Source organism: Quercus robur, chromosome 1, assembly GCF_932294415.1.
Source record: "Quercus robur chromosome 1, dhQueRobu3.1, whole genome shotgun sequence".
Classification (NCBI taxonomy): Eukaryota; Viridiplantae; Streptophyta; class Magnoliopsida; order Fagales; family Fagaceae; genus Quercus; species Quercus robur.
The window spans coordinates 11,858,447-11,872,155 of NC_065534.1; the positions used below are offsets into that span (position 1 = coordinate 11,858,447).

The 13,709-nt window shown below is 32.4% G+C and overlaps 1 protein-coding gene across 1 annotated transcript; it reads left to right on the forward strand.

The window, feature by feature from the left end:
- Positions 1-2,918: 2,918 nt before the first annotated feature.
- On the forward strand, positions 2,919-6,157 carry LOC126721002 (uncharacterized; the record flags this gene model as incomplete). Its single annotated transcript, XM_050423946.1, has 4 exons — positions 2,919-3,145; positions 4,750-4,788; positions 4,997-5,066; positions 5,839-6,157. Coding segments are annotated over 4 exons (387 nt in total), but the record flags the coding sequence as incomplete, so codon positions are not given.
- Between the last annotated feature and the right edge of the window lie 7,552 nt (positions 6,158-13,709).

Genomic DNA, 13,709 nt, shown 5'->3' on the forward strand with positions numbered 1-13,709 from the left:
GATTGTATGTGTATATATGTGCAAATAAATGTTGTATCAATGGTTTCTTAGGTGAAATAGGCAGATGAGATGGTTTGTTGGGGTCATTCATGGTGAGCATTTACATTGCAGTTTTTGGTTTTTCTTTATTCATGTTTGTTTGGTCAAGAGAAACGACCATGTTTAATGTTATTTGATATATTTAACGTGGTAGAGGAGGAGAGGGGTCTAAAGTTAAAGAGGCATGTAGTCTTGGGCCTACACATATAGAATTATTTATATATACTCCTCTCATTTTCTTTACTTAAGCAAAAGAGATAGATAGTCTTTTAGGCACTTATAAAGAGAGCACCTTGTGTTGTCAATTGTCATTGGCATAAAAAATATCTAGCCTCTCGGGAGCCAACTTGTGAGAGGTTGTAAAATGAGATTGTAAAAGTTTTGATTCCAATATTTTTGTAATAAATTATAATAGATTTATGCGAAATATAAATAGAAAATCATAAAACATAATCACACGAGGAGCACCAAAATTTATTTGAGGTTCAGCCTTAGACCTATGTCACGGGCAACATCAAGAAAAGATTTAACAATAAAATAAGAAAAATACAATAGTGATAAAGAGTATTCTCTCAGTTTGCCAAGACTATGACTTAAGGAACTCATAAATAGGAGAAGGTATCTAGCATATCAGGTATATATAACGTCCTTCTCACATAAGGATGGATCCCACACTTGTGAGGTCAACCTCTATATGAGAGAGATGTTACATATATCCGATACATATAATTAATATTTTTTCCGCATGCAAACAACTTAAATATATGTGAATAGATTAAATAAAGTAGGTATTTTTTGTAATAAATTATAATAGATTTATGCGAAATATAACAGAAAATCATAAAACATAATCACACGAGGAGCACCAAATTTTTTTTGAGGTTCAGTCTTAGACCTATATCATGGGCGCGCGACATCAAGAAAAGATTTAACAATAAAATAAGAAAAATACAATAGTGATAAAGAGCATTCTCTCAATTTGCCAAGACTATGACTTAAGAAACTCATAAATAGGAGAAGGTATCTAGTGTATCAGGTATATATAACGTCCTTCTCACATAAAGATGGATCCCACACTTGTGAGGTCAACCCCATATGAGAGGGATGTTACATATATCCGATACATATAATTAATATTTTTTCCGCATGCAAACAACTTAAATATATGTTTAAATATATGTGAACCGATTAAATAAAGTGGGTCAACTAGGATTTTATAACCAAAGTAAAAAATGAGTAGTAAATACTTTAATTGAAACAAATTAAGTTGATTTTGACTACTAGCTATTAGTCGATAGACCAAGGATTGAATACCAAGTGGCAGGACTTGTCTTTGGTGACTATAGTAATCAAGTCTTACAAATGAAACTCATATAGTGCCTGTGCCAAAGGGTATCGTAGATTGTAAACCCCAATTAGATTCAAGCATTGCTTGAACTTGTCCAAAAGTTGGCTATCATATCTACTGGATTATCACTATAATAACGTTTATGGTTATAATGGTGCCCTGAGATATGATCTTGCAAATGATGCAATATTTGACATCAATATGTTTGTATTTCTCTTGAAACATTAGTCTTTTAATCACGTATGGCATTCTGTTGCCACAAAATACAACATTATCGTCCTATTGTAAACCCAAATCCCGAAGCAATCATTTTCAAGGGTAGAAGTATGAAAATATCCATAGACAACGAGCATTCCCTTCACCTGTCATGCTAGACTTGGGAATAAGGGCAACTAAATAAATGAGATTGAGATCATGTGTAATATTTAATTGCTTTTAATGGTTGAGATTAAAAGCTGAAAAAGCAACTTTTAATCTCAACAATTCAGTAAAAAAAATTTAAAAAAAAGTTTAAGGATTCGTTTGTTTGGGATGATGGAAAAGTGAGAGGATAAAAAATGATTAGGGGTGGAAAATGGGGTAGATATAAAATATTTAGTTTTCCCTCTGTATTTTTGTTTAAGGGAGTGGAAAAAGTGTAGAGATGAAAAATTCTTTTGTTTGATTAAGTAGAAAAGTGAGAGGATAAAATATAGTTTGTAAAAATTTACTCATGCCCTTAGTACATAAAAAACTATTTTTTAATAGTTTATAAAAATTGATTTTTTTAATTACTACAAACCTAAAAACTAACACAACTAATAAAATATCTAGCAAAAGAAAAACTAATAGGACAAAGTTTAACTACAAAATTGGTTGTTACTTTATACTACAGTCTTATTCAGTATCTTTTTATTGGAGGTAAATTTTGACAAATTCACCATTGGATTACATCTTTTTCTTATATCCTCCATGCTTGCAAAATTTCTAGAAAATTAAAGATTAATAGTTATGTCATCAATAAATTGTTTAAATTTCAAATTTTTGTAGTTTAAAATTATGCATAAAATATAAGTTTATAGATTATATAGTAAATAATATCTGATTGATACAAAATTTAACATATGTATTAAGAATGTAAAGAATATGCAATTCAACAGTTAGATTTTCAAAATATGAGATAATTTATATTTTATTAAGTAAAGTTGTAGCATTAGACTACAACCAATTTTGAAATGAATTTTGTCCAAACTAATAATAATAATAATAATAATAATAATAATAATAATAATAAAGATGGGGTCATTCTACCGTACCCCCCCAAAAAAAGGGGGGGCACGGTACCCTCTTAAATCAGAACCATTCATTTAATATTGTTTTAATCTTGTCCGTTGATGAAATTTTAATGGGTTTTGGTTACCGGCTAAACAAGTTTTATATATAAACCAAAAATTATAACATTAATCATACTTTTCTCCTCTCACGTTTGTTTCTTCCTCTGCTTGTCTCAGTTTGCCTCTCTAAACAAAACCCTCAAAATAGCTAAAATCATACAAGAACCAGACAGCCGCATACCCACAACCTCAAATCGGCAACGCTTTTTCTCATCCAATCCAACTCGTCAGCGCCACTCTCTAATTTCGTCTCTTCCAATCCATCCTCAAATCGGCGGCTCACTTATATCCAATCCAACTCGGCGGCGCTTCAACTCTTCCCGTACGACTCGGTGGCACTTCTTTTCTGCCATTCTAAATCGGTGGAACCACCCACAATCTTCAGGTTCTCTCTTCACATATGATTAACGCTGATATGGGTTTATATTATTTCTCTAAACTTTGTGGGTTTATGCTATTATTGTTTTGTTTGAGTTTCGGTTCTTATATATTTGACAAATTAATATTTACACCGAAGGGCTTGATAGTCCACCACTGATTGCCTGGATCACTACTGTCATGTGAAACGAAATTGTAATAAGGTTGCCAATGCTTTGGCAAAGAAATCTTGGGTTGGGCTAGAACTTCAGGTTTGGGTTGAAGACTTACCTAGGGACATTATCCCCCTTACTTTGTTGATGTTCATAGTTTTCTTATGTTTTAATAAAAGAATCGGTCTGTCTCACAAACTGGTTTCTCAAAAAAAAAAAAAAAAAAAAACAAAAACAAATAATCTTTACACTTTTGAGTTTGGGATGCGAAACATGAAACTTGAGTGAGACGTGGGAACCCTTATCCATAAGTTGCGACAAGATTAGATTTGGTTGGGAGTGTGGGGAGGACACGATACTATGAACCTATGGACTTAGGAGATTTTTTTTTTCAACCACCTTGGCAGTAAGAACACCAATTTTAGTGTTGGTTTGTGCTATATTTTAGAGTTGGTTTCCAATTTTAGAGTTGGTTTCTCTAAAATTTAGAATTTGAAAGAAGCCTGGTGAGTTTGCTCAAATTTTCAGGAGCAGATATTTTATCTGGATGATGTTCACCATAAATTGAAGTTGTAATAAAAATAGCCTTCCTAATTAGATCATCTCCTGTATCAAAATTGTGTCCCTCTTTTAGCATTAGTTTCTACTTTCTACTTTCTAGCAGTGTGGGTCTGCATAGAGCCAGTTGGTGCCAAAGGCAAGGATTCAACTGGGAATTAGTCAGTAACAAAGCGATCTCTCAACTTGAGTAACAAATAGTTGGCCCCCGACTCCCCAAGCATTTGTACATTACCACAGAAGTTGTAGAGCAGCACTGCACCTAGAGAAAGAGAATGTAGCAAGAGACAAAAACCAAAACCCACTTGTTTGTTTGACAAAGATATAGCAACCCTGACATCTTTACCTCAGCAACAATTACAGAGTACAGGGTAAGGTCATCTCCAATTCTGAATAGCAACAACAGACGTTGCACAGATAGTTTCAGATTCAACCTAGTGATTACTTTCAAATTAGGATTAGCTAACTATTTTTCTTTTTTCTTTTTTAGTCCAGTTACTGTGAAAAATCAGGTTAACATTATTTCTCATTGAGAGTTTATTTTAGCTTTGGTTTTTCCTAGGTGAGGTGAGGTACTCTGAATCAAGATGATACTGAATAAACGACTAACCATCATGATTGGAAATATTACTTTGTGAATTTAGGTCAATGTCATTTTAAGGTGTGGTCTCACCTATAAAAAGGATAAGTGCATAATTACCACCAAAAAAGAAACTACCCTATAGTAAGCACGTTTATCAATGCTTTCACTTGCTAGATTAAGATTGGGAATTGGACTGCTATGGTTGAGGATGTCTCATAGTGATATATATTTTGAATAAAATTGCATTGTTTATGATTTTCCATTCAGGATAAATATTTATTGAGGTTAACTTGCTTCCTTTTTCTGTTTCTGAATCAGGCTTAAAAACACTTGTTTTAATAAGTGCGTTGAGAAAAGGTACAAAACTTTGTGTTAATTTCTCTCCTGCAATTTGCATGAACTTTTCTAAGTTGATTTTGAATTCACCTTTGTAGAATCTAGTTAACTTTTTTTACAAAGTTCAGTAATTCTTTCTCTATATTAATTAATTGCAGAAAGTACTCATTTGACATCCTTATGTAAAGAAAATGTATCAAATTGGTCATATTATCATTTATTATTTCAGGTACAAGGAGTCTGAACTAAATATGGGTGAAAATAGTTGCATTGATCGTTGCGTATCAAAATATTGGCATGTAAGTTGACAATCATATTCACATATGGTTTACACAGTACTTCCCACAGTATAAACTTTTGATTGATGTACTTTTTTTTGAGGGGGTAGATTAAATTTCTCGTTGTTATATTACTCTCTTGTCTCTTGTTATAATTTGATTGATATAAAGTCATATCCATGTTATAATTTGCTTGATAAGTTTGTAAATATTTTCAAGCTACTCATAGATATCCTGTATAAGGAGCAATGCAGATGTTTTAAATGTGGACTGACTCTCATCTATTGTCATATTCTTTTGAACTGGATTTGTTACAAAAAAATACAATATTTCAGTTTCTTCTACCTTCGACCCCTCCACACCAAAAGTTTCATTTTTCCCCTTGGCCTTTCTTTGAATTTTGTTGTCTTGATGTTTGATTGGATTCTCTCCATCATGTTTCTGGCTTAAGTTTAATTTTATATCATCCATTACTTCCATGCTTCCTTCACATTATTTTATTTAGTTTATCAATGCGTATGTTATACTGATAATTCTGTGCACCATGCCATTAGCTTAGAAATATCTGTGTAAGTCTTGCAGCCTTGGTGTTGCTTTAGAAAGGCCTAACCTTATAGACATGTGATTTTCTGTGACATCAGTATTTGAATAGTGTGGGTTGCTTGCTGGTTCTATTTTGTTTTGTGGTAATTTAGTGTAAGGAATTGGTATTTCATCACGTATGAATTATGATTTGCGTGCGATTACCATCATGTAATGGAAATAAAAGCAAGCTATTTTGTGTTTTTGCCAGGTGACTAATCTAATCGGCCAGCTGCTAGGTTCAGGTCGGCCCCAAATGTGAAATTAAGGCTATTCTGAAATTTGCTCTACATTAGTTACGTGTTTACCTGGCTGGTTGCCAAAGGTTGATACTGGAATGATTTTTGTTTGTACCAAACTTTATGAGGTGGTTCCATTTTGTTTTTTTAAAAAAAAGTATTGGCGGCAAGTTGAATTTATGCTGCTCCTAGATTTAAGTCATAAAATTGTTAGCTCTTCATAAATGAAATATTATTCTTGGAAAAATCATTAGTATTTGTGATGATTCTATAACATGTTGAATTGTTTTTGCTGCTGCTTGTTTCTTGGAAGTTTGCAAATGCTTGAAAGGAATGGAGATGTTAATGCACATTAAGGGCCCACTTCCTTTTAACAGCCAATTATGTTCAAATTACACGTTCCAATATTTTATAGGAACAAATACCAAATGGCTTTAGAATGACGAGTTTGTATAAATTTTGCGAAATCCAGAGAGAGAGAGAGAGAGAGATAAATGCTTTGTGGCACCGATAAGTCTTCAACAATGAAAACATTCCATTGCTATTAGGGCTCTTTTGGACTTAGCTAGTGGAGGTTCTCCGGACTCAAATGAGGCTCACACTTATCATTGTGGTCGATATACTAAACTCTCAATGACAAAATTATTTTGATAATTTTTTAAAAAAAGACTAGGTTGTTCGTTTTTGGTAAAATCAGTCAATTATGCTTAATTGTTTTTACCTTTTCTATTGGTAATTTTTGTTATTGTAGAAAATTTTTGGGATGTTTATTTTGTTTTAGATGGGTCTAAATATAATAATAATTTTATGAAACAAAATTGCATAGACACTTTAGTTAGGGTGATTATATTCATGTCAGACATAGTCATTTGACACTTCTGCACACGTGGATCTAATGAAAATGCCTAAAAAACATAAAACCTGGTGTAGTAGCCTTGATTGATGACTATTTCATACTAAATCTGTAGTTTCAATTCAAGTGTTTATTGAAAATTTTAAAATTATCAACAATCTTTGTATTGGATTTTTTGCATAATTTGCTAATTGTATAGTCACCTTATTTCCAACCTTAGACACCACAATAAACACACAACTATGATTAAGTTGCAAATGTTGCATAAGAACAATTAGAGAGCACATAAGGTTATACATCTTCGGTTTTATAGTATATATTGATGATGCATAGAAAATCAGTAGGCTGAATGGAAAAGTGGGAGGATAGAAAAGATTTGGTTTTCCCTCATGTGTGTTTGGTTGGAGGGGTGGAAAAGTGGGAGGGTGAAAATTTTTTTTGTTTGGTTGGAGAGAAAAAGGGGAGGATGAAAAATGTAGTTTATATAAATTGACTATTATGTCCGTATAATATAATAGTGGGAAAATGAGAGGAGTAGGTGAGGGTAACAAAGTGAGGGTATTTGTGTAAATTACATCATCAACATCTTTTCCTCCCAAATAGGGAGGTAAAAGTGTGGGCTCGAAGGGATTATTTTCCTCCCCATTTTCTGTCTCTCTTTTTTTTTCTCTCCGAAACCAAACGGTGGAAAATGCCATTTTCCACCCTGTTATCCATCAAATATGAGAAAAAAAAGTAAGGGAACTACCAAATGTGAAAAAAGAACTATCACATGTAATGTTGGAATTGCACAATTTGAGGATGGAAACGTCAAATGTGAGAAAAAAGTAACGAAACCACCAAATGTGAGAAAAAAATTGTCACATGTAATGTTAGAACTGCAAAATGTGAAAATGGAACCATCATGTGTTAGAAAAAAGTAAAGGAACCATCCAATGTGACAAAAGAATTGTCATATGTGATGTTGGAATTGCAAAATGAGAGGATTAAATCGTCAAATGTAAAAAAAAAAGGTAAGGAAACCACTAAGTGTGAAAAAAGAACTGTCACATATAATGTTCGAACCACACAATGTGAGGATGAAACCGTCAAATGTGGAAAAAAAAAATAAGGGAACCACCCAATGTGACAAAAGAACTATCATATGAGGATAGAACCGTCAAATGTGCATAATATGAGGATAGAACCGTCAAATGTGAGAAAAAAGTAAGAGAACCACTAAATGTGAGAAAAGAACTGTCACATGTGATGCTGGAACTACAAAAGGTGAAAATGGATTCGTCAAGTGTGAGAAAACGGTAAAGGAACCATCCAATGTAACAAAAGAATTGTCACATGTGATGTTGGAACTGCATAGTATGAGGATGAAACCGTCAAATGTGAAAAAAAAAAATAAGGGAACCATCAAATGTGATAAAAGAATTGTCACATGTTATATTGGAACTGCACAATGTGAGGAATGAACCGTCAAATGTGAGAAAAAAGTAAGGGAACCACCAAATGTGAAAAAAGAATTGTCACATGTGATATTAGAACTACACAATGTGAGGATGACATCGTCAAGTGTGAGAAAAAAGTAAGGGAACCACCCAATGTAACAAAAGAACTGTCATATGTGATGTTAGAACCGCACAATATGAGGATGGAACAATCAAATGGGAGAAAAAAAAGTAAGAGAACCTCCAAATGTGAGAAAAAAATTGTCACATGTGATATTAGAACTGCACAATGTGATGATGGAACCGTCAAATGTGATAAAAAAGTAAGGGAACCACCAAATGTGATAAAAAAACTGTCACTTGTGATGTTGGAATTACACAATGTGAGGATGGAACCGTCAAGTGTGAGAAAAAAGTAAGGGAACCACCCAATGTGACAAAAGAACTGTCATATGTGATGTTGGAACCGCACAATGTGAGGATGGAACTGTCAAATGTGAAAAAAAAAGTAAGGGAACCACCAAATGTGAGAAAAGAACTATCACATGTGATATTGGAACTACACAATGTGAGGATGGAACAGTCAAGTGTGAGAAAAAAGTAAGGGAACCACCCAATATGACAAAAGAACTGTCATATGTGATATTGGAACTGCACAATGTGAGAATGAAACCGTCAAATGTGAGAAAAAAGTAAGGGAACTACCAAATGTGAGAAAAGAACTGTCACATGTGATGTTAGAACTACACAATGTGAGGATGGAACCGTCAAATGTGAGAAAAAAGTAACCTAGTGTAGCAGGTTACCTATTAATGGGTACCGTACCCCCCTTTTTTTTTGGGGGTACCGTAGAATTACTCATAAAGATGGGTTCAAGTTACACAAATTTAGCAATCACCAAAAGACTACTTCTCACATCATTAATATGTAATTATTATTTGACAGGTCAACTCATTTTAATTAAATCCCCTCACATTCACCGCCTCTCTCTCCTTAATAATTATCTTCCACTTATTTAAAAAATATATATAAAAAAGCTTATTCTCCCCGCCCATTTCTAATTCTATTCAATTTGGAAGACAATATAGGACCTTGAAATTAATAGAAAATGTTTGTAAACATCTCATCAATAGTTATTTTTGCTTCCTCCTTCTTTGGTGTAAATTTAATAGTGGACTATTGGTGGTGAATATATTACTGAAATTCACATTGTACTGGAGTATTGGACTATTGGTGGTCAATAGAATCAAATTATATTGCCCGAATGTATATAATTTTGAGATCATTGCCGAGGTGTTTTGCTTGAATTTACTTGTTCAAATGAACCTCTTGAAACCACCGGCTGCATCTGATATCAATATAGCATGCCAATCCTAAATCTTTGCCGAGGTGATTTACTTGATGGATAGGAAGATGATTATTAATAGTGAGCCGGTGAATGTGGGGAATCAATCAATATATATTATTATGTACCTGTTTGGATTCAACTTAATCCGGCGATTTCATATATGCGTTTACGTTTTCAGTTTTTTTTTTTTTTTTTTTTTTTTTTTTTTTTTTTTTTTTTTTTTTTTTTTTTTCTTCTGCATGTGAATAGTAAAATCATGTGATTTTACTGTGCAGGGACAAAAATACTGTTCACATACTGTTCATGGGTCCCACGACACTATTAACACATTTAAAAATTATTTTGCTACAGTGTTTTCAGTTTTTAGTTTTCAGTTTTCAATTTTAGTAAAAATAAGTTCAATCCAAACAAACCCTATATATATATATATATATATATAAGCAGAGACCTCATGTGAGAGTGCATGAAGTCTTGTCAAGTGACGCTTTAATTTTGCATTTATCATTTTTTTTTTACCTCTTTCATTAAGTTTTTACCTCTTTTATTAAGTTTTACTGTGCAGGGACAAAAACACTGTTCATGTACTGTTCATGCACTGTTCATGGGTCCCACGATACTATTAACACATTTAAAAATTATTTTGCTATAGTGTTTTCAGTTTTTAGTTTCAGCAAAAATAAGTTCAATCCAAACAGACCATATATATATATATATATATATATATATATATAAAAGCAGAGACCTCATGTGAGAGTGCATGAGGTTCTGTCAAGTGACGCTCTAATTTTGCATTTATCATTTTTTCTTACCTCTTTCATTAAGTTTTTACCTCTTTTATTAAGTTTTTTTTACTGTTACCTAAAAATTCATCACATTAACTTACTTTACTGTTATCTCATTAATTGCCTAAACTTACATTACACATTTCTCTATTCTTCATGTTTTTTAACATACCCACTATTTTAGTATTTAAAAAAAAAAAAAAAAAGTAAGGACTAATAGTAATAACTAACTAGATAAGGCTCAGGAGAGAGATAAAGCAACACAAAAATGTTGTGGATTGTTAAATAAAATGCACTATTTCACTATATATTACCAAAATAAAATATCTGAGACTAACAAAACATTTAAAAGAGAGAGAAATAGGAATCTGAGGGGTCACAATCTCCGTTATACTGGCCTCCCACTACTATCAAGACGCCGAAACCCCTATGGGTAATTTTTTTTCCTTTTTTCTTTTTAAATTAGGGGCTTAAATATGATTTAGGCTTAGGTTATTTGGTTAGATAATTTTTGTTTTGGGTACATAAGTAGAGAAAATATTTGGTGCCAATATAAAACTATATTTTACCATAATTTAATTTTAAATCATCTATAAAACACATACATACACTCTTACCCACACCACATCTTAATGTTGCACTATTAATGAGTGTGGAAGACAGTCAGAGAGTTGGGCATACTTTCATTTCATGGTATGAAATATGTGAACACAACACAAATTAGTTAATTTTCATGGTTCCGTTACTCTTTTGCACTTATTTTTGGTTTCAAAAATTAATCTTACCTTAAGAATGCTACAAATATGAAGTGAAGCTACTAAACTAATTTTTAATATCTTAAAATATATATGTTTCTTTATTTTATTTTAATTTACTTTTTCTTCATAATATAAGTACAATATTATCCAAAACCATTTTATATAAAATATCATAAAATTATCCGTGCATCACACGGGCAACTTACTAGTTTGATTTAAATGAGTTAGACATGATAAATAATAATTACATATTAATGATGTGAGAGGTAATCTTTTGCTAACCGTTAGATTTAATGAGAATCAATGGTTTAAAATGGGTGTAACTCTAGTCAAGTTACACTAGGTGTAACTTGAACTCATTTAATAATAATAATAAGTTTCTATTTGATATATATATATAAAAAAAAAAAAAAAAAAAAGAAGGAACGAAACATGAAAACAACACCCAAAAAAGAAAAAAGAAAAAAGAAAACAAAGTCAGGTTCAATGCCAGCCAAAAAGAAGAAGAAAGAGGAAGTAAAAAGAAAGAAAAAAAAAAGCAACATTAAATTAGGGGAGGGCAGATGGGTAATTTCCCATCAAACCCACTCTCTCCTCATTTTTCTTTCTAGTTTTCTCCCCGACACCCATTTTCTCCTCCCCCAACCAAACACCCTCCTCTCTCATTTTCTCTCCTATTCTCTCTCCCCCTCTATCATTTTACCTCAACCAAGCATACCATAAGGATGTGTTTGTTTGGAGGGATTTTAGGGAAGATGAAAGATTTAGGAGAAAAAAGTAGAGAGAAAATTGGGAGGGTGTTTGGTTGGGAGGGGGAATGGAAAATTTTGTGGTGGGACCCGAATGTTTTCTCTCAGGCTCACCAAAAAGTTTTCTCCATAAAATGGGGAGAAAATGAGGCTGCTTAATTGACGAAAATGCCTATGTGCACTTGCACATAGGCTTCGTCCATGTTAGTAGCTTTTTCCTTTTTTTTTTTTTTCTTCATCCAATTGTTTTGTTTACTGGTTGTTTCTTTTCTCTATCCACTTGCACATACACAATTTTTTTGCTAAAAATTGTTATTTTTTTGTTTTATTTAATAAAGACATAATTGTAAATTTATATTAACTTCATTTTCCATCATCTCATTTTTCTTCTCAACCAAACAAATAAGTTTTCCATTTCTCTACTTTTCCATCCTCCCAACAAACACAAATGAGATAAAACTAAATCTCTTCTATCCTCCCACTTTTCTATTCTCTTGCTTTCTATTCCTCCAACCAAATGGACCCTAAAAGTTAAAAATAAATAAAAAAGTGAAGTTGTAAAGTATTTTTGTGAAAGGAAAATGGGTAAATTGCACCAGGTTGATCGATCACCCATAGTGCCCATAAAAGTAGGCAAGTCACTGCAATCACAAGAAGAATACACAGACTACCCAGCCAATCCAAGAGCACCGTGATCTTTTGACTTATAATTTGAGACTACAGTGTTTTAGACTTTTTTTTTTTTTTTTTTTTGTGTCTTGTAGGATTCGTTTTCAAACTAAATATAAAATCATGTGTTCCATCATACCTTAAAGCAAATGAGGTTGCTTAATTGACAAAATGTGCCTATGTGCACTTGCACATGGGCTTCGTCCATGTTAGTAGCTTTTTCCTTTTTTTTTTTCATCCAATTTTTTTTTTACCGGTTGTTTCTTTTCTTTGTCCACTTGCACATACACAATTTTTTTGCTAAAAAATGTGTTACTTTTTTGTTTTATTTAATGAGGACATAATTGTAAATTTATATCAACTTCATTTTCCATCATCTCATTTTTCTTTCTCAACCAAACAAATAAGTTTTCAATTTCTCCATTTTTCCATCCTCCCAACCAAACACAAATGAGATAAAATTAAATCTCTTCTATCCTCCCACTTTTCTATTCTCTCCCAACTTTCTATCCTTTCGGTTTTTTACTTCTCCAACCAAATGGACCCTAAAAGTTAAAAAATAGAAAAGTGAAGTTGTAAAGTATTTTTGTGAAAGGAAAATGGGTAAATTGCACCAGGTCGATTGATCACCCATAGTGCCCATAAAAGTAGGCAAGTCATTGCAATCACAAGAAGAATACACAGACTACCTAGCCAATCCAAGAGCACCGTGATCTTTTAACTTATAATTTGAGACTACAGTGTTTTAGACTTTTTTTTTTTTTTTTTTGTCTTGTAGGATTCGTTTTCAAACTAGATATAAAATCATGTGTTCCATCATACCTTAAAGCAAATAAGACTGCTTAATTGACGAAAATGCCTATGTGCACTTGCACATGGGCTTTGTCCATGTTAGTAGCTTTTTCCTTTTTTTTTTTCTTCATCCAATTGTTTTGTTTACCGGTTGTTTCTTTTTTCTGTCCACTTGCACATACAAAATTTTTTTTGCTAAAAAATGTGTTATTTTTTTGTTTTATTTAATGAGGACATAATTGTAAATTTATATCAACTTCATTTTTCTTCTCAACCAAATAAATAAGTTTTCAATTTCTCCACTTTTCCATTCTCCCAACCAAACACAAATGAGATAAAATTAAATCTCTTCTATCCTCCCACTTTTTTATTCTCTCCCAACTTTCTATTCTCTCGCTTTTCTACTTCTTCAACCAAATGGACCCTAAAAGTTAAAAATAAAAAAATGAAGTT